Here is a 23,192-nt window from a genome sequence, read left to right as displayed (position 1 = left end):
GCCTTTACAGGTAGATTTTAGTAAATAAGCCTTAAACTTTTCAGTTTATGAAAGATCACATTATTATTATTATACATATCCTTTAAATTTGTATCCAAAGACATAACCTCATAACACCTGGTGGTTGTTGGGAGTGTTTTTATCCATTTTTTTGTAGCAAAAAACAGGAATCAAGCAGAGATCAAGCTATCGGATACTTTTCAATGGGCATAACGGTGTAGCAATAAATATATATTATTTAGGTCAGAGGATAAAGATATTTTCACCACTGTTAGTGGTGATCTTAGAGAGGGATTACGACTTAAATTGTAGCCTTGTGAGACCATCCTGATCTCGCGAGCTTTCAAGGTTTCACTGGCAGATCAGTCTGGCTACTCTACGTCAAAGAAAATTTGGAGCAGTTCACCAAACGAACTTCCAATCAGCGTTGGCTTTGAGGCGGGTTGAGGTGTGACGCAACGAGAAGCGCGACAGTTCAGTCTAAAGAACATGGCGGCTTCAGCCGATGAAACTAGCATTAGCGTGGCTATCGAGCAAGTTTTATGGGAATTGCAGAGTATTTATTCACTGAAAAAAGAGCAAAACACTGCTCTGGAGGCTTTTCTCAGAGGAAAAGATATTTTTGATCTATCAATTGGCTCCTCTTCATCGTCGATCTGTTAGTACATCATATGCTTCGTTGATCTAATTGGTTTATTTGGCCCGTCTATCACCAACATAGGCCAATCAGCTAACCAGTATTTTCGCCCCTTCCCAAAATTACTTCAACGGAAGGTTTCCAGATGGATATGTGGAGCAAATCCAGCAAATCCATCTGGCGGAGTCAGTTTAGTTAAATTGCCCTTAATAGGCAAAACTAAGCAATTGAACAATGAAAGGAGCGCTACAGGCTAAGGAGCTTGTATTGACTTGCTAAGAGACCAAAAGCTCCTCTACTATATTTATTTTAGTCAGTCACAAATTAATGCTCACTGTTAGTCACCTGCTTTTAACACCATAACCTCGGAAATCCTAAACAATAATCTTCATAACCTCAGTCTACCCTGCAAACCTGCAGTTAGATTAAAGACTTTCTGATTTACCATCCTGTCTGTCTGCCCCCACTACTCTACTATAATCTCACTCAGTGCTAAAGGGCTAAATGCCACAACCTCTCCTCTACTCACTACACACCTCAGACTGTACACAATCATTTTCCTGAACTCTGTAATTAAGTTCACAGATGAGTCAACTGATACTCTGCTTGTCCCATTCTCAGCCCCAAAAAGTAAGAAGAACTTCGAGAAAAACCAGCCTCTCGTTATCAATGCACAGAGAGTACATTATATCAAAGTCTTGGTTTTCTTATCTCTGACTGTTTGTCATTCTTACTAAATTTCCCAAGAACTGTTCAAAAGAGAATGTTATTAAGAATGTCTGAAAATACAATCCGAGTCAAAAGCTGCTTGTCTTTGTTACTGTATATAGCTTTTGTGTGTGGTTTGCTGGATGTTCTGCCGCAGTTAAAAACAGTAAAAAGAAATAATCAATAAGACAGAAGAAAAAAATATTGAGGGCCCTCTGTCAGCAATAAAATACAAGTGCATTTTCTTAAGAGCTAAAAGGAGACATCATAGAAGACATTACACATCCCAGTCATCATCTATTTGAACTTCTACCCGTCTGGTAACATTATCAAATCCAGTCACTCCAGACTCACTTAGTGCTTTATCCATTACGCCATAACTGCACCACCAATGAAAAAGGAGGATTTTACACTTGTATCATTTGGAGGTGCAATATAAAATTCCTTCTGTCTTAGTGAAATGCCAGTAAAAGCTTACAGTTCAATATCAATACAAATTTAATTGATAAACATCAGGGAATAAAGTAACTTTTGTCGAAGATCATCTACTGGCATTCTTTTTCTATGTTGCATCTACGTAATGTTGCATTTTTTATTGATAAAGAATGTGAAAGGAAACTTCTACATTGGGAAGAGTATGCTATTTTTGTAATGGGAATTGTTTACTCTCTCTCTCTGTTTCTCTCTCTCTCTCTCTCTCTCTCTCACTCTCTCTCTCTCTCTCTCTCTCTCTCTCTGTCATGGTTTTGGTTTTGTCCAAGTTTTATTTTGAGTTTTCATTGGTCTTATTTGGATTCTTGTATTCTAGGTTTTTTTTTAAACTGTATTTGAGTTCGTAGATATTTCCTGTTTGCCCTCTTGTGTCAGTCTCCTTTTCACTAGCTCCCTTCTTGCCTCTGTCAACACCTGCTCCCAATGTGCTAATGGCTGGTCTTTGTTTTTCTCTAACATTTATTCTCCTACTGTTCAGTCACTCTTTACTGGTTTGTCATTATTATTTTGTCCCCTTCGTGTTGTTAGTATTCCTGGTTTTCAACATTTTTTTGGATTTTCAGCTATCAGCTTTGGTTTAAAAAAAAACTGCTGCAACTTTGAAACTTACCTACTGTAATTTTGATAGATGTCAGGGAAACTTCCATTGATTTTGACATCTGATCCTGGCCAGAAAAAAGTCCCAGATTTCAGACCATGGTGCATAGCTGTGTGCCAAATCTATTGAGAAATAAAGGACATTACTTCTTACTAAAAACTCAAACAATACATATTCATTTCAATATTTTCAAGCAGTCCTCTATCCCCCCTTCAGCTAAAGGACAATATTTCCCCTGCACTTCCTTTTCATTCTCTGCCTTTGCCTTTACCTCTGAATTACTAAAATCATGTAAGATTACAACTAAAAAAAACATTCTAAATATCTATATAAAAAAGAAATGTTTAATTGAAAGCAAAAGGAAATTATACAACAAATATTTCAGTAAAAGCTAAACTCATTGGAGAGTCATACTCACAGGTTGTCCAAGGTACCATAACGGATTACTTTTCTCAGAATTTGAAAGGCTGAAGGAGGCATCAAATACTGGGTCATACATGTTGTTGTCAATCAAACCATTGGACTCTGGATAAAGACCCTGTGAATGGAATAAGATATGTTGAGTAATAGAATGAGTCATACAAAATCATTCTTGCACATTCCTTAAGGATAACTCTGAAAGGAGTAATTCAACAGAATTTGTTTCCTTTTATCAGTTAGTCATATGTTAACACATGGCATATCTTCATGCTGTCTGAAATTGATTATAAGCTGTAAGTGCATGGATAAGAATCCAATCTGTCAAGGTGTTTTCATTAGCATGGATAACAAAGGATTACGTCATTTCTCATAAATGATCTCGATATTAGCTGGAATCTAACGAATATGACTATGACCTTTAATATGTAAGCTTAGCTCAGTCAAGATTAAGGAAATCTGAGAAACTAGCAATTTGAAGTGAAAGTTGTTTAATAAAGATACCTTTACTTCATTTTCAATATTTTACCCCATTACAACCACAATTTTGCAGATATTTTGCAGTTGGATCTGATGTCGTATACTAACCAATCAAACAGATAAATCCAAAAGTAAGACTAACATTTATATTTACAATAAGGTAGTATAGCTTCCCTTTTGCATAGCAGTTCTATTTCTATAGTAGGTACATAAAAATGTGCATGAGTTTTGGTGTTAAGTTGTGTGAAGGACTATACCGTAACTATTGCAGCGACAGTAGGCACTGATGAGTGCATTTCTATATCTAATCATTTTATGTCAGCAGTCACTGCTTGCCTGCACATTTCTACCTCGCTCACCTCATGTAGAAAACCAGTGAAAACCAGTTTGTAAGATGCCTCTGAAGCTATACAAATCATTTTCTGAAAACCAGCATGAGTTTTCCATCTCAGAGCCAGACATATTCCAGCTGGCTCAAACTGAACTTGCCCTTTCAGGAAATTCTATCACGTAAAATATGCTCTTAAAGTAAACTCCCTTTGGCATAAGATGTTTAAAATCAATATTCATATCATGGTGCACTTATTCTAATAATACTCTAACCTTCTTAGAGGAACAATTCTATTATTACTTCTCATGGATTATAGCCTGCTGGGAGATTTGCAGAATTGCTTACAGCTTAGTAAGTGCCTTTACCGTAACAATCGTGTAGTGATTAGGAAAAGTCTTGCTTGGAAATGCGGACTGCATGAATGGAGCTGACGTCCCACAGCTTCCTGCATAAAAGAAATGATCAAAGAGAGATACTGTTGCTATTTCTGTTTCAGAATTGGCAGCAGTGTGGGGCAAATATATGTTAATATTTCTTTCTGGTTTTCCAGAGAAGAATATGAGAAGAATATTCATAATGGCCTTTGTTGGTGCATAAATTTAATTTACTTTATGTATAATATCAGAAAATGGAATAATCTATTCAATACTAACTGAGTTTGTCCAGAACAGGGACAAGATCACTCCATGACTGCAGGTACTCAGCCCTTAGTCCATCCAGAGATACCAGCAGCAGTGGCTGTCGCTTAAAGCTACAAGAAAAAAAAGGAAGAAAAGAAAATAGAAAAATAGCTTAAAAAAAGAGATACTTCAAACAAACAACAGATAATCAGACTGATAAGAGAGAGAAAAGGTCACTTGGCTAACTGGTTGGGGATTTAAGTTAATATGCTTTCAGATACAGGGATAACTTCTGCAGCAATAGCAATTAGCACTAGCTATATAAACTATATTCTAATGCTATTCTCACAGCTATCTCAGATCTTTATGATTTAGAAAGCATTTGGGTGTTACATTAAATACCTCAGTAGAAAAGGAGAAAGTCAGAACCAACTTGATTAAATGTGACAAGATTTATCAAAGTATTTTGGTATCAGAAACATACATTTATTAAAAAAGACATAATGTTGGAGTGAATATAAGTGCAATCATTCATCTATTTTACAAAGTCTTACCCTGATGGACATTTGGGAATTGAGAAGTCCTCACATTGATCCTCCAGCCACTCGGTCTCCCCTAAAAGAAATAGAAACATTTACAGCACTTTTTCATGATGATAATACTCACACTACTGCTACTGCTACTACTACTACTACTACTACTACTATTACTACTACTACTACTATTGATAATATTAATGATAGCATATGCAGGAAAAAAAGTAAAGATTTTTTGGTGGATTTTTGTATTTTTCTGGTGCTTTCTCCAGAAATACTCGGTGATACAGAGATGTTTTATTGGAGACAAGCAGACTAACTGCATTTAAGTCCACAAAGGTGACTTGACGTACGTGTCACTAATGGTCCATGTTTTTTCCAATGTAACACCTGTAACATCAACTCCAAATGTGTCACATAAAAAGGTCAATGGTTTAACTTTTGTGATGTCCTTTAGCTTAGCCCTTTTTTAACCTTATCTGAGTTTTGTAAAAGCACTTGTTAATGTGTTTTTAACAGGCTATTACATCAACCTAAAAGTTCAAAGAGTTTTTATTGTTATCGGGAAGGTTATATTGAGCCATGGCTTATGCAGGGGAAAGTAGTCGTTATGTTCTCTGGCAGTCTAAGCTTATAGCCTTGTAACTACAGAGATACTACAGCTAAGCATAGTAACACCAACATTAAGCTGTACTAAACAGTATGATTTTAAGCCTCATCTTAAAGTTAGACTGAGAGACAATTAGAAGCTGGTTCCAAAGGAAAGGAGCTTGGAAACAAAAAGATTTCTTTTCTATTCTACGTTTAGAGGCTAACCACTATAAACCTGCGTTCTGAGAGTGAAAAGCTCTGTTATGACATACAGAATATTCATATCTGTATTGTATGATAAATAAATAATAAGGAGGATACATTTAAATGATATCCTGAATTCAAACAGGGTGTCAATAAAGAAAAGCTAAAATAGTTCACGTGTAAGCTCTTTTAAAAAATTCTATCAGAATTTTCCTGCAGCATTTGGGACACACTAAAGGTTTTTTCTGTAGAAAAAATTCCACAATAGTCTAGCCTAGAATTAATAATTATTTTAACTAGTTATTCAGCCTCACTTATGGGAAGGGTATTTCTAACTTTGACAATATTCTAATTGAGTGAAATTAGTAAAGAGAAAAAAAAGTGTTTCTCTTTGTTTTTGTAGGCCAATATACTAACCATGATGCACGTGGGGAAAAAAATTCATTGCACATTCCACAAGTAGGTGTGTCATGGATGATCTAAAGAGAGTACTCCTGCAATGGCGAGGACGTGCAAAACTTGTTCTGTTCTTTCCTTATACGGTAATTTAATAAACTGCTTAAGCTCCTCCTGGGAGTTTGGGAGGTGCCATAAAACAAAAATGAACTTCTGATCAACATAATATATAAAGATAAGTGGAATTTGAAGGATTAAATATCAATCATAATCCTGAAAAAGCTTTTTCTACTCCTCCACGACCTCCCCTACAATAAATGAGTCACTATAAATTAGTCACCATAAATTAGTCACTATAAGACCTGCAGAGAGATTCAACTCCTAAAAGCTAGATTTGCTTCCACCAACCCCTCATAAACTCTGCAAAATAGACCCATAAATTTTCCTTTATAAGCACAACAACTGTGATTTGTAGAACCTGTCAAGGAATGTTGGGGGAGGGAAAAAAAACAATTATCACGAGTAAGAGATAGACACCTTCAGGCACAGGCGCACGTCCCCATATCTGCTGCATGATATCTTTTCCCTCGTGATTGTTGCTTCTGAGTTTTGTTTGTATATAAATATGCCAGAATATACCGTATAAGGGGCATATCTAAAAATTGTTTTTGTTTCATTTCATAATTATGGTTTGTTTACTGTACCACTGTATTATTCTGTGCCATTCAGAAGTCCTTCTCCCTGTACGATTTTACTATTGTGATTTCTGACAATCAAAACATGTTCATAAGCACACAGACTGTTCATTACCTTTCATTTTACCAGTGTCTACTTTGTCCACAACGGTTTCAGACATTTTTGTGTTAGTTTGCATCTGACTATTAAATATCCGAAGTATAGATAAAGCATAAATGTGGTTGGTTGGTATATATTCACATTATTGGTTCACCTTTGCACATATTGTCAGGCATGAATGTCATTATCAGTTATGATTTCCAGTGTCTTACCATGGCAGATGTGTTTGTAGTTGGAACAGCAATCTCCTGAAGACAGACAGTCATCATCACAGTGACATTTGCTCTCACTCAGCCTCTTTTCACCACAGCGTATCCTTGAACATTCCCACTGCTGGGCTGAATGGAAAAGTAAAATGCATGAAATGTGTAATATTTTTGTTTTTTTGCAGTTAAAACAAAACAAAAACAAAAAATCAGTCTTAGTGTGATACACCTTTTTGAACCTTTTTGTACTTTGATGTGAAATTTTAGAGGATAAAAATAGAGTAAAGTGGTCTTACTTGGAGCCATGCAGATGTCATAGTAATCATTGCAACAGTTATTGGTGGCGTTACAGTTAGTATCACATCTGCAACCGGGGACTTCTTCATCGAAAGGTTGGTAGCATCTTTCTTTGCAGGATGTTTGGGGTGGAACTGAAAGAAACAGCAAATTTTATTATGCAGTTTATCTTCAATTAGGTGAGTTGAACAAAGAGCTAAAATCTGATCAATAAAAAAAACTATATATATATATTAAATGCATATTTCATTATTAGATTTACTTCTTATAAATGCATTGCTTTGATATATAATTTCCATACACGCATGCATGACATTTCATCAAAGGGAAAAATAAATTTTTTACTTAAATAAAGAAGCCTTGGCTAAAGCTGAACTTTTTCATTTCATGATTTGATGCTTCAGTTTAACCGCTCTAGATAAATAGTGTTTTTTTTCACTCACATCAGACCTCTTTGGAAATACAACCTAAAGATAACCTAACTCCAATCATTTGCTTTTGATTTGTTTTAATTATACCAGATTTTAACTTCTGATTTTCATTGAAAACCAAAAGTTACTGGTTCACGTTTTTTTAAGTCAATTTTTTTGGATAAAATTTTTTGCTCTCGAATTTTGCTGGCCGTTTTTATTCTATTAACTTTAAGTGATTTAAGTGAAATAAAAATATATATAATTGTTGTACGCTTAAATCTAATATGTAACTTATTTCTTCAGGCTTCTTCTCCAATGTATCCTAGCTCTATCATGTCAGATTCTATCTACTATATGTAAATTCTGGTTTAGTCATTTTATGGCTTTATGTTTCTTTCAGCTATTCTGCTGATGTCTATCTTGTTTTTTCTTCACTGATTATGATACAAATCAGTTTATTTTTGAGTACTTTTTCTTGACTGACATCATTCCTGCCAGCTTGCTCTCACCCTTCACGGGTGAATAATGCTTCCATGCCTCGTTTGTAGTTCAGTTTTCACTCCTATTTTCTGCCATACCAGTTAAGCTGTTTATGCACCGGTTTATGCACCTTTTTCCTTTTTAAAGATTTAAGATTATTAACTCACTGTGCTGTCTCTATCTGCCCGTCTGAGTTTGGGTCCCTCTAAGCTCAATAAAATAACAGTTTATCATTTGTTTATTTTTTTAAAGTACAGCTGAGTTTTGCAAATAAGCCAAACAGCAGACAGGTAATTTTTTTGTTGCCACTCAAATAAATAAAAAAATTGAATTTGAATGAATAAAACAATGATGTCCAAAAACCTTGAAACTATTATTGTTGTTATGTTAATCTTACCAGTGTTTTTCCTATGCTTAAGACACACGTTTATATATTCATGGTTTGGAGAGCTATAATACTTTCTTGAAACAAACTGGTCAAAAAGGCTCAATCTGATCTCAAAACTGTCTCTTCTCACATTCTAAAGAGAGATACAATCTCCTTTGCTATACATATTGCCTTACTAATAGTCTTATTCATCATATTATTATATAGAATAGGAGATATTTTATAAATATTCTTCTATAGTCTTTATGCTGTGTCTTCACATTTAACTTTTTCACATTTTTATTCAGTTTCAATTGGTTATTTTTGGTTAAAATTAGCAGATTGCATAGCGTAGTTTGTTTTTATTCAAATGGCCCGACAACCTAGTCAGAGTGCTTTGAGAGTGTATCAAAACTGCAAAGTGATTTTCGGAAACTGAAACAGTGATCATCATGCTGTAACTGTGGCAACTAGAAATGTTTCTTGAAAAAGCAAATCTTTCTCAACCACTATTGAGCATTTTTCCCTTGGATAAACTTTACATGCACAAGTTAACCTTACAAAACACTACAGGCGCTTGGTTCCAGGTACTTAGAGATTCACTTCCATACAGAAAGCCTATACTCTAATCTTCAGCTACTGTACCACAGCATACATGTCAGATTTAATAATACTACTTATACTTCAGTGATGGAATCAAGGTGTTACTTTATTGTATCGCTTATACTATATCCGTTGGTTGTGCTTTTCTTTTTATATCTCTCTTTGCAGGTGATGAAGCAGACTGAAGACGTTTTATGATTGTCTCCCTTTTATCTCCTCTTTATTTCATCTTTTCTCCTTTTTACTGTTTTTCCTTTCCTGTTCTACTGTCCCATTGCAGTGTCCATATAATCTGTAATACTCCTTGCATGAATAATATAATAAAGTTATCTATATGCATAAATCAAGCAGAACACTGCTTCTCTTGTGAGAGTAAAATCTGTTGGGTTCTTTTTGGCATCAAGACAGTTATTCTTATTGCCACATTGCCAGATAGATGACGCTGTAAAAAAAGAGAGAGTTACTCAGCAGCATAAAATTTCTTCAACGTAAAATTCCTGATGAGCATGATGTATGAATCACATTGCCTGAAAAACCTGTATTTGTAATAACTGATTTTTACAAATACAAGTACGCAAAACTTGTTTGACACATTTGAAACTAGATACTAATACTAGAAGTCACTGTGGATTATTACAAAAGACGTTTGTAGTGACGATCACAAGACAGTGTACGTTGTGGCGTGGGTGCCCCGCTTCTTTATCTGAGACTCATTCATCAGGCTACAGTTTCATGAGGTGGTTAGGCATGCAGAAACCTGTACCTTGTTTCTAGTATTACCTTTGCTCCTACATCTCTGCAAATCCAGCCCAAGACCCAGTCCGAGACCAAGGATTATGACCACAATCACCACAGCCAAGACAATATTCTATCAAATAAAGCAAATGTCATGATTTATTTACAGCTTTTGCACATATCAGACTTCAAGTTTCATGTTAATTCATTGCAGCAGGGTACTGTTACCTGCCTTAGCTTGCTTACAAATTCATAAAAATGTAACACACTAATTTAACTCAAAAAGCAAAAGTCATAGATTCTGTAAAGATGAATTAGGCATTCATTTCTGTTTTAAAAATGAAAGTTATCAAAAAGTAAGACAATCTAAATAATATACTGTAAATCCTCCCATAGAGAGACTAAAATAGCTAACTAGGAGAAAGATCAGTAGAAGGGGAAAGTGTACCCAGTTAATGTGGACTGAGCAAGATGTTCCACAACATTCAGATGTACCCACAACTGTCATATTCCTTGAGCTCTGCACAAACTGTCCATCTAACCAAGTCTTACAATGTGATGTCGAGCAACATGTTATAAAACAATTGTTACTGTGCATATCAATATCACAAATGATAAAACAAAAGTGATAAAATAAATAAACAAAAACAGATATAAAGACAAAGTACACAGCTGACTCGTGGCTCGTGTGTTGAGGGCCAAGGCAAAAAAATGACGCATCGTACGAGCAACTGCAAAAGACCTATCACCTCTGAGTTTCAGCCTCGACCTTGAAATGGGCAGGAGCAGCTGATCAGCTGACCTTAGAGACTGTAAATGATGATATGGTTTAGAAAAGTGTGAGAGATAGTGTGGGGCAAGGCCATGTAAGCGATTAAAGAAGAAACATAAGAATTCCGAAATAAATTGTGTTGCTAAAAGAAAACCAGTGAAGTTCGTCGAGGACTGCAGTGATGTGCTTCCTGCCTGAGAGATCGTTTTAAAAGATTTGCTGCTGCAAGCTGGAGGCGGCTGAAAACATGGCACCTAAACACAGAGATTTGCAAACGTCTAGATGTGAGGTAATAAAAGCATGATGACTCTTTCACGCTCCTGTCCTGAAAGAACATTTTTAATTTTGGCAAACTGCTTAGTTTAAAAAAAAAAGTTGTTTGTACAACTAAATCATTTGTACTTCCTCATCATATTTCATATCACCATCTGGTTTCACCCAAAAAATAGTGTCAAAAGACATCATATGAGACAGAATTAATGTTAGCGAAGAGGAATTAATCAAAACTTGTCATCCAGGCTTTGGTTTCTTCCAGACATTTCAGCAACATATGAAAGTTGTTTCGCTCCTCCTTATGCAGAGGAAAGTAAACTTAGTAGTCATCAGCATAACGGTGAAAGGGCATATCCAACTTATGACACATGTAACCTGGAGGCAGGAAACATTGTGAAAGAAGGGTTAGGACAGAATATTGGCCCTGCAATTGTCTGACTGTCAATACATAAGACTTCTTGACATCATGAAATACATTCGCAAACCAAGAAGTCTTAGTGCAATGACTGCTCTGGCAGATTATTGCACTTATTTTTTTCTAGAATTTTCTCAAAAGAAGATTCACAATCTAATAGAACCTGCTTTTGTTTAGTATATAAAATAAAAACAAGATATGGCAAAACGTAAGAGCTATTTAAATCTCTTATACTTTCTCTGCTATTGAGATACAGATTTTATTTTAGCAGGACTAGGTGCCAGCCCATACATACTGCCGAAAGTCTCAATACTTTTCAAAAGGCCATGGTATCCCAGTTGATGATTCACCTTACGCTGAACCCTGACAAGAAACTTTCAAGTATGGAATGTAAGAGACTAGAGCCAATAATGAAGATCATCCTAAGATCTCAGCAAAGCATTTGGTCTAAATTACTTCCTCCATGCAGTAATGTAAGCAAAAATCTACTTTATTAAGGTAAATATTCCTCCTTGTCAAGATGCTACTCACAATTAATGAACAAAAAATATTTAGTTTCCTGTAACTTTTACATAACTTATTCCAAATAAAACAAATCTGTCTTTCATTTTCTGAATACAAATTGGCAACTGAGACATTTAAAATCGATTCTTTTAAGTCATGTTAGTTGTACTATATTTATTGCAAATAATACAAAGATAATAGTAATTATTCAAAACTGGAGTGTGTAATGTGCAGCAAAATGTGCGAACAGGAATAAAATTAATACAAATATCCATTAAAGTCATTAATGTAAGTAGTAATGAGAAAACATTGAGATTTAGTATAACTGCAGCATTGCTTATTTAAGAAAAGTTTGTACACTTTCATTCTAAAAACATAGCAGAAATACTTACTATGGTTTGCTTCTTGTGGTTCTGTAACCATTTTAGCACATCCATGGCCACAATCGGTCCTGGTTTCACATCCACACAACCCGAAGACAGAGAAGAAGGTAAAAGTCAGACAGAGAGAGTTATCGCCAAAATAGATAAATCTCTGCAGTGACCTCTGGACCAGCGGCAGTAAATGACAGAGTAACTGATTTGCAGAACTGAGAGATAATGTCACCTCACTGTGATTAAACACAGTAACACAACAGATCAATGAACTCACTTTTTCACACCCTTCACTTTCATGGATTTACTACTTTATTAAATTGAAGAAATTGGGAATAATTCATGCAACTCAACATTGTTCATAAAGACCTTTAAAATGACCACAGCGGCCACAAGGTGCTGTAGATATCTGGTAAAGTTAAAATTGTATGAAAAGAACATAGAAGTTTAAAGGAATTAAACAAATATATTAAAATAAATTAATCAAAACAAATAAAACCAAAAAGTAAACAATAAAAAACCACAAACGAAAAAAGTCCCATGCTGTTTTTAAAGACAAAGAATAAAAATAGGTGTTAAGCCGAGTTTTAAAAATTGACAGTGAAGTGGATTGAAGATGGGGAGCTCATTCCAGAATTTTGGAGCATAGTGGTGAAGAAGCCCAGAGAGGTAGAGAGGGGTGAAGCCATTTTAAGACTCAAAAACAAAAACTCCTAAAATGCACAAGCAGCCAATGGAGAGTGGCCAGCGTGGGAGTTATGTGCTCCCTCTCACGTATTCCAGTTTAAAGGCGTGCGGCTGCATTTTGCTTCAACTGGAGATGTGCGAGGGAGGACTGGCTCACCCTGGAAAAAAGCAAGCAACATGTAATAATTTTCCAAGGCTTATTATTTGTGTTGCATGTGTCAGACTGCCAATTCCCAAACATAACGCCCAATTCCAAGTCTCTCTAGGCGATATTATACGTGTAGAATTTGTAGAGTTATTGCAAAATGTTTAATTATTTTGCTCTCTAGAAATTCGAATCTGCTTAAAGAGGCAGGACAGGACAGGACAAGTCATGCCTCTCAGCATAAACCTTGAGTTTAACTGATAAGCTCATGCTGCTTTTATTAAATGTGAAATTTAGAACCTTTGGACTGAATAGCTGCTTAAAGTCGTTGGAAAGCGGCTGTTCCAACCTTTGCATTTCCGGATTCTCCCGAGTGGTGCCCGATTTACACGAATAAATAAAGTAAATGTGATTGGTTATTTATCAAAGGGATGGGATTGTTGTGACGGAAGGTTCGCAAACAAGTTTGGTTGTGGCCAGTGACTCCGGAACATCTTGCTAACCAGTTAGCAACTTAGTGCTAGTAGGTTCTCAATGGGAAATTACACTGGGAGCAAGTAGCACTAAATTGGTGACTTAGAAACGACACTGTCAAGGAACGCTATGCACAGCGGAAACATGCAAGAGGAGGAGAGTGTCACGTCTTGGTTGAGGTTTGGAGGACAAATGCAGAGGCAGAGAGGCTGAGGTCAATATTTGTGGTTTTAATGATGAAAATGGTTAACAAAGGTAGTCCAAAAATCCAACTAAAATGTAACAGACCAGAACCATGGAGACATCAAGGGAAAACACGTACAAGGAGCCAGGGAGAGACAAGGTGAGACAACAACAGCGAGGACAGGACCAGCAACAACAAGGAACCAACAAAGAGTGAGAGCAGAGGGAGAACATATATAGCTGGCAGAGACAAAGGCAGGGCTAACGAGCTGACAAGGAGCAGGTGTGAGAGGAGACAACAAGGGAGCCAAGGGGATAGGAAAACACACACAAGAGGGCAACAGAGGACAACAGAAAAACATGAGAACATAAATCTAAAGAGCATTTTTGCGGGTGACCCGCGGGTACCGGACCTGTTGCAGGACTCTACCAGGAGGGTCCAGAGACTGATCGATGGCAGAGGGCTTGGCAGCGACAGAACTTAGCTTCAGGCTTGTGAGTGTTCAGAGCTTCTTCAAGTAGCTTCTTGAAGGATGGTTAGCAGATCCAGACAGTTTGATCTTCAGGTTTGTTACTGAGAGCAGGCAGGCAGGTTTCAGTTGAGTAGCTCTTCCATAGCTCCAGGGTCTCAGTCAGATTCTTCCTAGGAAGCAGAGAGGACAGAAAACTGGTTAGGTTCAAGTCAGGCTTTCAGGGAGTCAGAGAATCAGGCAGGCTGGTTGGCTCAGGCTTGCTAACCGTAACTGGCTTAACACTCTGGCGCTGAAGAGTAGTCCTGCCGCTGCTATATGCTGATCTCCCTGATGAGCAAATCAGCCGCAGGTGTGGTAGTCAGCTTCAGCTCCAGGAGACCTAGGGCGCCCTCTGCTGGAGAAAGGTGGAACAGATCTCCAGATCCCAACATAAACAAGTGATCTGTTGTTCCTGCAGCCTTGCCTATTCTGGATCCTCAACAGTTCAAAGGGTTTGAGAAAGGACAGAACAGCCACTGCCTGCAGCACCACTCTTCCTTTTTTTTTTCACACTCCATCCTACACTTCTTTCTATATCAGCCAGGCCCAAAGTCAGCCCTCAAGGGCTGCTGTCCAGTAGGTTTTAGACATTTCCTTGCTTCAACACAGCTAATTTTCATTGATAGCTGATATTAACAGTCTTGTGCTGAAGTGCAATCATCAGAATTAGCTGTGCTGAAGCAGGGAGAAGTCTAAAACCTGCAGGAGAGCAGCCCTTAGGACCAACTTAGGGCATGCCTGTTCTGTACCTAATGTATACCTCAGGCTTCTCTATTGTTTTTTTGCAAAAATCCTTTTAATAAAAAAAAAACTACTCCCGATATTTGAAATGCTGCAAGAATCAACGCTTATGATGCTTATACCTTGCTGCTGGATGTCCTGACACCCCTCCATGGCATCTCCTATTGACTTTGTAAGTAAACCAAATGCATTGAACCTGGAATTACATTTAATTTACCAGAGGTGTCAAGTAACAAAGTACAAATACTTTGTTACTGTACTTAAGCACACTTTTTAGGTATGTATACTTTACTCCATTACTTGTTTTTCTTCCTACTTCTGAATTTAACTCATTACATTTTCACACAAGTATCTGTACTTTCTATTCCTTACATTTTTAAAATAGGAGTTACTCGTTACTCTTGGCTTCGGTTTAATGTTTATAAATATTTATTTCATGTCATGTGCGCCATGCAATGCAGATCATTGGCACTATCCTCTTCTAGTGAAAACTGTTGGATGAGTCATGAAATGCAAACACTCATTTGTTAGCTATTCATCAAATTTGTGCTGACGCCAAAGGAAATCATTAGAAGCAAGCAGGTTTTCTTCAAACTGAAAATGCGAAATGTCTCTGCCATGCTCTAATGTTTGATTCAGAAAATGATGTTGAAATGTCTGAAAGGTTGCTCACAGGCGAGATGGAGACGAACAAGACCTTCCTCATCTGAGCTTTCAATTCATATAGTGGCATCTCACTGTTTTTTTTTAAGGTTACTTAATACTTTTATACTTTAAGTAGTTTATGTTGCACATACCTTTTCCCTTTTACTTGAGTAAAGATGTCAAGTTGATACTTCAACTTTTACCAGAGTGTTTTTAAACTGCAGTATCTATACTTCTACTTAAGTAACAAATGTGTGTGTACCACTGTAATTTACACAACTCCTCTTCTTCCCTCCAATTGTCCTGTGAGCAGGAATCACATCGATGTTATGCTAAGAATTTCTTGTGTATCCAGTACCTTTTGTATTTGTGCTCATTTATATATTCACAACACTTTTGCTCCTCTTGGCCACTAGTTTTCACTTTGAAGAAATTTTTACTGCCTTAATAAATAAGTAAAAAGAAACTATTAGTTAGCCTAAAATGGTTGTATCTGCTATCAACCCTTGTTACCTATTTACATGTACATAATGATAAATGTCTTATATGCACACAGAGAAACAATGTGTTCCAACTCTTCCCCTACCGGCCATTTCCATTCATTAGAGAAGCTTCAAGAGATACTGACAGCAAAACTGTTTACCAGGAATTCATGTTAATCTAGCTTACAAGAGAAGGCTCAACTGTGCTTTAATCAATTGTGACACCACGGGGGAAAAGTAGCAATCTGGAAGTCGAAGATTTTAATTTACCACTGTGCTCTAAATGAAAAGATTCACTGTGACACAATTTGTAGCATAGTGGCCTTGGAGCAATAAGATCCTAGGTTACCTTTCTGTCCTTGGGTCTTTCTGCATCAAGTTTGCATGTTCTCCCAGTGCATGCGCAAGTTCTTTCCGGGTACATCGGCTTCATCCAACAGTCCAAAAACAAGTGGGAGAAGATATAAGGATGCTAAAAATAACAGTTTGAGATTTTATAGTGGTAAACTTTGTTTAAAATCAGCCTGTTTTAGTAACATCTCACCCTGCAACATACACATATCAGGTAATATGCATACAGTATATTGTAATGGAGTGGTGAAAACCACTTTTACATAGGTAATTTGGCACATTCCTAAGCACTAAGGACAGCCTTTTGGTTTTTGAATCAAAATTAATGTCTTAATGTTATTTCTTTGACATGAGTTCCTGGACTGAATTGTAGATTTTTGTTCAGTGTTGTTTTTTCCTTTTCAGTAAAGATGGCTTAATTCACCCCTGTTTTTAAACCATCTGTCCTCTCTGTCCAAAATCTGAACATTTTGGTTGTCAAGGGGGTGTCTCCTGTTCTTGAGGTCCAAGTGTAAAGTTGAATCTTGCACATATGGGATTCCAACCATCCTCTCTGTACTAGACTGGATTAACAACACGTTTAAGCTTTTGTGGCTTAACTTACCCCTTAGCTAATACAGACAAAACACCATTTTTTATTTATTTTTTTTTTTATTCACATCTTTTTCATTTTAGCATTTATACTGACAGGAAAAATCCCAAAATAAAACTATATGTTTTGGCAAAACTTATTTTACTTCTATTTCCCCTTGTATTGACTCACTAGTACATAATAGTTTATGGTTTTGGTTGAATGGTTGTCATGAGTTTTCTTTGCTCTTATTTCCATATTGTGTTCTAGTTATTTTTGATTGTATTTGAGTTCTTAGATATTACTTGTTTGCCCTCTTGTGTAAGTCTCCTTCTCCCTAGCTCCCTTCTTGCGTCCTCTGTTCACACCTGCTCCCAATCTGCTAATCAGGCTGGTCTTTGTTTCTCTCTCCCATTTATTCTCCCCCTGTTCAGTCACTCTTAGCTGGTTTGTATTGTCACAGTGGGATGGGAGTTTGACAGGACCTACAGGTGCTGGTCATAAAATTAGAATATCATGAAAAAGTAGATTGATTTCAGTAATTCCATTTAAAAAGTGAAACTTGTATATTATATTCATACATTACATACAAACTCATATATTTCAGATGTTTATTTTGTTTAATTTTGATGATTACAAATGACAACAAATGAAAATCTCAAATTCATCATATCAGAAAATTAGAATATTGTGAAAAGGTTCAAAATTGATGGCCCCTGGTGCCACACTCTAATCAGCTAATTAACTCAAACCACCTGCAAAAGCCTTTAAATGGTCTTTCAGTCTAGTTCTATAGGCTACACAATCATGGGGAAGACTGCTGACTTGACAGTTGTCCAAAAGACGACCATCGACACCTTGCACAAGGAGGGCAAGACACAAAAGGTCATCGCTAAAGAGGCTGGCTGTTCACAGAGCTCAGTGTCCAAGCACATTAATAGAGAGGCGAAGGGAAGGAAAAGATGTGGTCGAAAAAAGTGTACAAGCAAGAGAGATAACCGCACCCTGGAGAGGATTGTGAAACAAAACCCATTCAAAAATGTGGGGGAGATTCACAAAGAGTGGACTGCAGCTGGAGTGAGTGCTTCAAGAACCACCACACACAGACGTATGAAAGACATGGGTTTCTGCTGTCGCATTCCTTGTGTCAAGCCACTCTTGAACCACAGACAGCGTCAGAAGCGTCTTGCCTGGGCTAAAGAGAAACAGGACTGGACTGCTGGTGAGTGGTCCAAAGTCATGTTCTCTGATGAAAGTAAATTTTGCATTTCCTTTGGAAATCAAGGTCCCAGAGTCTGGAGGAAAAGAAGAGAGGCACTTCATCCACGTTGCTTGAAGTCCAGTGTAAAGTTTCCACCGTCAGTGATGGTTTGGGGTGCCATGTCATCTGCTGGTGTTGGTCCATTGTGTTTTCTGAGGTCCAGGGTCAACGCAGCCACATACCAGGAAGTTTTAGAGCACTTCATGCTTCCTGCAGCTGACCAACTTTTTGGAGATGCAGATTTCATTTTCCAACAGGACTTGGCACCTGCACACAGTGCCAAAGCTACCAGTACCTGGTTGAAGGACCATGGTATCCCTGTTCTTAATTGGCCAGCAAACTCTCCTGACCTTAACCCCATAGAAAATCTATGGGGTATTGTGAAGAAGAAGATGCAATACACCAGACCCAACAATTCAGAAGAGCTAAAAGCCACTATTAGAGCAACCTGGGCTATCATAACACCTGAGCAGTGCCACAGACTGATCGACTCCATGCCACGCCGCATTGCTGCAGTAATACAGGCCAAAGGAGGCCCAACTAAATACTGAGTGCTGTACATGCTCATACTTTTCATGTTCATACTTTTCAGTTGGCCAACATTTCTATAAATCCTTTGTTTTTATTGGTCTTCAGTAATATTCTAATTTTCTGATATGATGAATTTGAGATTTTCATTTGTTGTCATTTGTAATCATCAAAATTAAACAAAATAAACATCTGAAATATATGAGTTTGTATGTAATGTATGAATATAATATACAAGTTTCACTTTTTAAATGGAATTACTGAAATCAATCTACTTTTTCATGATATTCTAATTTTATGACCAGCACCTGTAAATGCAGACCGAGGCAGAAGTGGTTTCTTGGAGATTTAATAACAAAAGTACAACAGAAGCAAAATCCAAAAACATAAATCCACAAAAACCAAAAAATGCTGAAAACCAGGAATACTCACAACAAGAAGGGGGCAAAGAAATGATGACAAACCAGCCAAGAGTGACTAAACAGGAGGAGGATAAATGGGAGAGAGAAACAAACAAAAATGTTATATTGCCAAGATAGTTAAATGCATGCAAGGTCTGCAAATGGTCAAATATCTGACAGAAAACCGACATATCCCTTTTTTTTTTTACCTGATATATTTAAGGCATTAAAAGTAGTATTGTGATCAAATTAGGCCTGGTTGAAAAATATATATATCTCAACAACACTCTACAGACTGGAAAGCTGCTACTACTTCGACTTTAATGGGTTAAGCTGGACCAGGTTCTATATTTGAACTCAAAGTTGACAAAGGTACAATATAAATATGCCATACCATTCGAATAAAAGAATGAGCAAACCATAAGGGCTGATTTTGCACAAAAAGGGTAGGTAAAGATGACAAAAAATTTTCAAGAAGCTAAAATCAATTGATTAAAATGTAATGGCTGCATACATTCAATTTGGGTTAAGTCTAAAAATGGCATCCAGCTGCGTATATATGGTCTAAAGGAAATATTAACTATATAGAGTAACTATAATAATAAGCACTCTACAAAAGGCCTTTGGCAGGATAAACCAAAGAAAACATAGTCTAACATTAAGTCAAGCTGCTTTGTCTAAATATATTTTGACACAAACTGTTGACTTTGTCTTACTGTGTTTCATTTATTGTTTTATTACTGATTTTATTATATTATTACTTTTATATACCACTTTATTGTTTCATGATTGACCATTTGTAGCTTATGATTGTGTATAGCACTTTGGTCCTGTTGGGTGTTTAAAGTGCTTTATAAAAATTTTGGTATCGTACAGTATGATATATAGTAAGATGTCTTTATTGTATGCCAATCAAACCATGCACATCAAGTAGGACATCTGTGTATCTGCATCCTCCAATGTCAGTAGTGAAGTCAGACAAGGACACACCCTCTTTCCTACATTGTTCATTATTTTTTTATGAATGACATTTCTTAGCATTAAATCAGTGTAGAACTGGCTGTATGGTTGGAAAGAAGAGATGCAGTTGTAAACCACTTAATGGATGCTGACAATTTAGTGGATTTTAGTCCAAGTTCCAGCTGGCTTTCAGAAGCTTTCAGTATACTGTGAACTGCATAAAGTTAAATTTAACCCAATAAATAATGTAATTCTGTTATGTTGCACTTACTAACTAAAGTACCAACACAGGAATGCGTACACAGGAGTTAAATGACAGAGCAACCCGAGCAAATGGGAATGTTTTTCAGTATAACCTTTATGTCATAGGGAATCACTTTACTGTACATTTTCTTTCTGGGAAAATCACTTTTGGAAGAGGACCCAACATGGCTTTATAGTGGAATACTGAAGTCACATAAGCATGCATCAGTACATATGAAGAAAAAAGAAGCACTTCATTGCAAAAAGTGTCATTTTCATGTAGAAAATGTGCATACGAAAAAAAAACTGAGTTCCACTCCCAATATTCTTTTTTTTTCTGATCTACATGGGTTTTATTTAAAAGACTAGACAAACAAAAAAACGGTTTGTTTTCAACTTAAGCTCTTAAAGTCAGTCACATTTTCTATTCTACTGATTATGTATGTCAATATTGTTAACTCATGATTATAATGCTATCAAATTAAATGAAAAAAATGTAAAATGTTGTGACTCTTTATCTGTACACAGTTAAGAGTATAAATGCTGTCAGTTCAATAAGACAAATAAACTGACAACAAATGCAACATCAGACAAGTGCTTTTGACGCTTTGGGTCAAAGACTAAGCAATCCTTGATATGACAGAGAATCTGAAATCTGCATGACACCACTAAACCCCAGTTCAAATCATATTCAACCAATTTCCTAAAGTTTATCAATAGTATGTAAATGTCCATTTCGCCATAACACCTTAGTCTGGGCTATTTGCCATTTTGAATTCCTGTATCCCTTATTTTGATTAAGTCAACTAAAAGAGAAAAAAATAGGTTTTTACTTCTACGTAGTTACGTTTACATGGACACTAACTAAAATAAAGGTATTGAACTGAAAATATGTAATGTAAAGAGCAGTCTGAATATTCTAATTGTATTCACAGGATTGGAATAAAATTGTAATCCAACTGAGAGGAAATGAAGACAATAGACCAATAGACAATAGAGTGAGCATGTGAAAGGTTATGCATTTCTGCTTTGAGTCACTAGACGCTATGTCAGCATATTCCATCTGACATTTTCACATTGCACGTTTGCAGTCTGATCAGGTGTTTTTTTCCGATTACTTATGGTCATATATACAGTATAATCTGATTAGTTATTTTGTTTTTCAATGCTGATGAAGGTTCTCAGTCATCCAGGTCATAGTCATTCCGTAAAAATTCAAAAAATGTCCACTGGACTTGGTTTCCAAGATTTGAAGACGTTTCGCCACCTCTCCAGGAAGCTTTCTCAATTCGAGTTGAGAAAGCTTCCTGCAGGTGGCGAAACGTCTTCAAATCTTGGAAACCAAGTCCAGTGGATATTTTTTGAATTTTTACGGAATTTGTTTTTCAATCTGAATACATTCTAATCCAATCAGTAAATTGTATACAAGTAAAGATAGTGAGTAATTTGGATGATGTTTGTGACACTGTGCACAATTAAGTGTGCATGCAAAGGTTTTTTTGAAATAAAATAAAATGATTTTGTGATCCGGTTTAACTGACTCTACTAGGTTGTATTTATACAATTTTTTAAGCCAAAGATCTCTTTAAAACAGCCAAGGAGCTTGTATTGGTGGAGGATAAAGGTTTGTATTTTAACCTTTTTAAAGCTAAATAGGGTAACTTAATTTACTTATGATGCAAAAATAAAAGGATGATTAACAGTAAGAAATATTTTTGGTTGAATTAGTTTTTTTATGTTTTGAACAGTTCTATATTTTATAAATGTTGAGCAAAAAAGTAAAGATATGGTTAGCTTTGGTTGACCCAGCATTGGTACCAGAGTATTATATGGGGTTAGATTCAGTATGCAGACAAATTATAATGTTTTGCATTATGTGGCATACTTCGGTGCTTCTGTAAGCATTTTAAGGGAGGTAAGCATCAATTCTTTTGGTTGTATATCCAAATTATAGCATTTTTTTTTCACAAGATGTGATTTGCTTTTGGTTTTACAAACACTGGGAAAACACAATATGTCTGAGCTTATGTGCTTTTCAGTTAATAGGAGGATCTCTTTAATTGCATATAGATTACAGGGTTAGGTGCGCTCTTTCTGTTTCAATTCATGCGTAACATCAGAAGCAATATTTCTGTTTCAGTTACTCATGAAGTCTGCCTCCATGATAAGATCTTGTTTAAGGCTTAGTGTTACTAATCTTTGCTAAAACCTTACTGTCTTCAGTTTCAATATGCATTATGTTAGAGAAAGGTCTTTTTTATTAATTACCAGAAATGTACCCCCATGTTAAAGCTCTTCTTAAACAGTTCCTTTGAAGCAAAATAAGTATACTTCAGCGAGCATGCAGAGATAATACAGGGCTGTCATGACATTCTGTGCATCTGTGTCTGAGTTTCTTAGTCTAGTCATCATTCTCAAAGGTGTTCATGTAGGTTTTGAGGCCCAGGATGCTGGTATAGGTGAGGTTGGTGGATCTGTAAAGGTCCAGGCCCGTTAAGATCTCCACATCCCGAACTCGAGCTGTGTGGTGCTTCAGCATGTCTTCAACCCACTGGGACTCATTCTCGGCATTCTGCAAACATAAATAATGGATTTATAACCACGGATACAAACAAATCCTAATGATAAACTTCCCTTTCCGTGGAAAGGAATTTTTCATAACACATCTAATAGCCCTAATTTATTTTCAAAGAAAGTACACAGGATCAAATAACTTCATGCAGCTATTTATAATCAGCAAAAATCATACACAGAAAAAAGCCTG

At 36.4% G+C, this 23,192-nt stretch overlaps 2 protein-coding genes across 2 annotated transcripts in view; both read right to left on the bottom strand.

The window, feature by feature from the left end:
* The window catches only part of LOC107084942 (venom phosphodiesterase 1-like), a 43,853-nt gene extending 31,466 nt beyond the window's left edge, over window positions 1-12,387 (bottom strand). Inside the window, exons 1-9 of the mRNA XM_015375018.1 lie at window positions 12,263-12,387; window positions 9,952-10,039; window positions 7,308-7,442; window positions 7,018-7,143; window positions 4,838-4,898; window positions 4,317-4,414; window positions 4,029-4,108; window positions 2,854-2,973; window positions 2,448-2,557 (exon numbers count right to left, since the gene is read on the bottom strand). Of these exons, the coding sequence (XP_015230504.1) occupies window positions 2,448-2,557; window positions 2,854-2,973; window positions 4,029-4,108; window positions 4,317-4,414; window positions 4,838-4,898; window positions 7,018-7,143; window positions 7,308-7,442; window positions 9,952-10,039; window positions 12,263-12,307 (863 nt within the window). The 5' untranslated portion in view covers window positions 12,308-12,387. The remainder of the gene's footprint in view (window positions 1-2,447; window positions 2,558-2,853; window positions 2,974-4,028; window positions 4,109-4,316; window positions 4,415-4,837; window positions 4,899-7,017; window positions 7,144-7,307; window positions 7,443-9,951; window positions 10,040-12,262) is intronic.
* Window positions 12,388-20,765: 8,378 nt separating this feature from the next.
* Window positions 20,766-23,192, bottom strand: part of LOC107084976 (ectonucleotide pyrophosphatase/phosphodiesterase family member 2-like) — a 43,671-nt gene continuing 41,244 nt past the window's right edge. Inside the window, exon 25 of the mRNA XM_015375062.1 lies at window positions 20,766-23,000. Coding sequence (XP_015230548.1) covers window positions 22,830-23,000 — 171 coding nt within the window. The 3' untranslated portion in view covers window positions 20,766-22,829. The remainder of the gene's footprint in view (window positions 23,001-23,192) is intronic.

The sequence above is a fragment of the Cyprinodon variegatus genome, unplaced genomic scaffold (genome assembly GCF_000732505.1).
Source record: "Cyprinodon variegatus isolate N-32 unplaced genomic scaffold, C_variegatus-1.0 Scaffold112, whole genome shotgun sequence".
Classification (NCBI taxonomy): domain Eukaryota; kingdom Metazoa; phylum Chordata; class Actinopteri; order Cyprinodontiformes; family Cyprinodontidae; genus Cyprinodon; species Cyprinodon variegatus.
The sequence above is the reverse complement of the archived record's forward strand: the minus strand, read 5'-3'. Positions and strand labels throughout refer to the sequence as shown.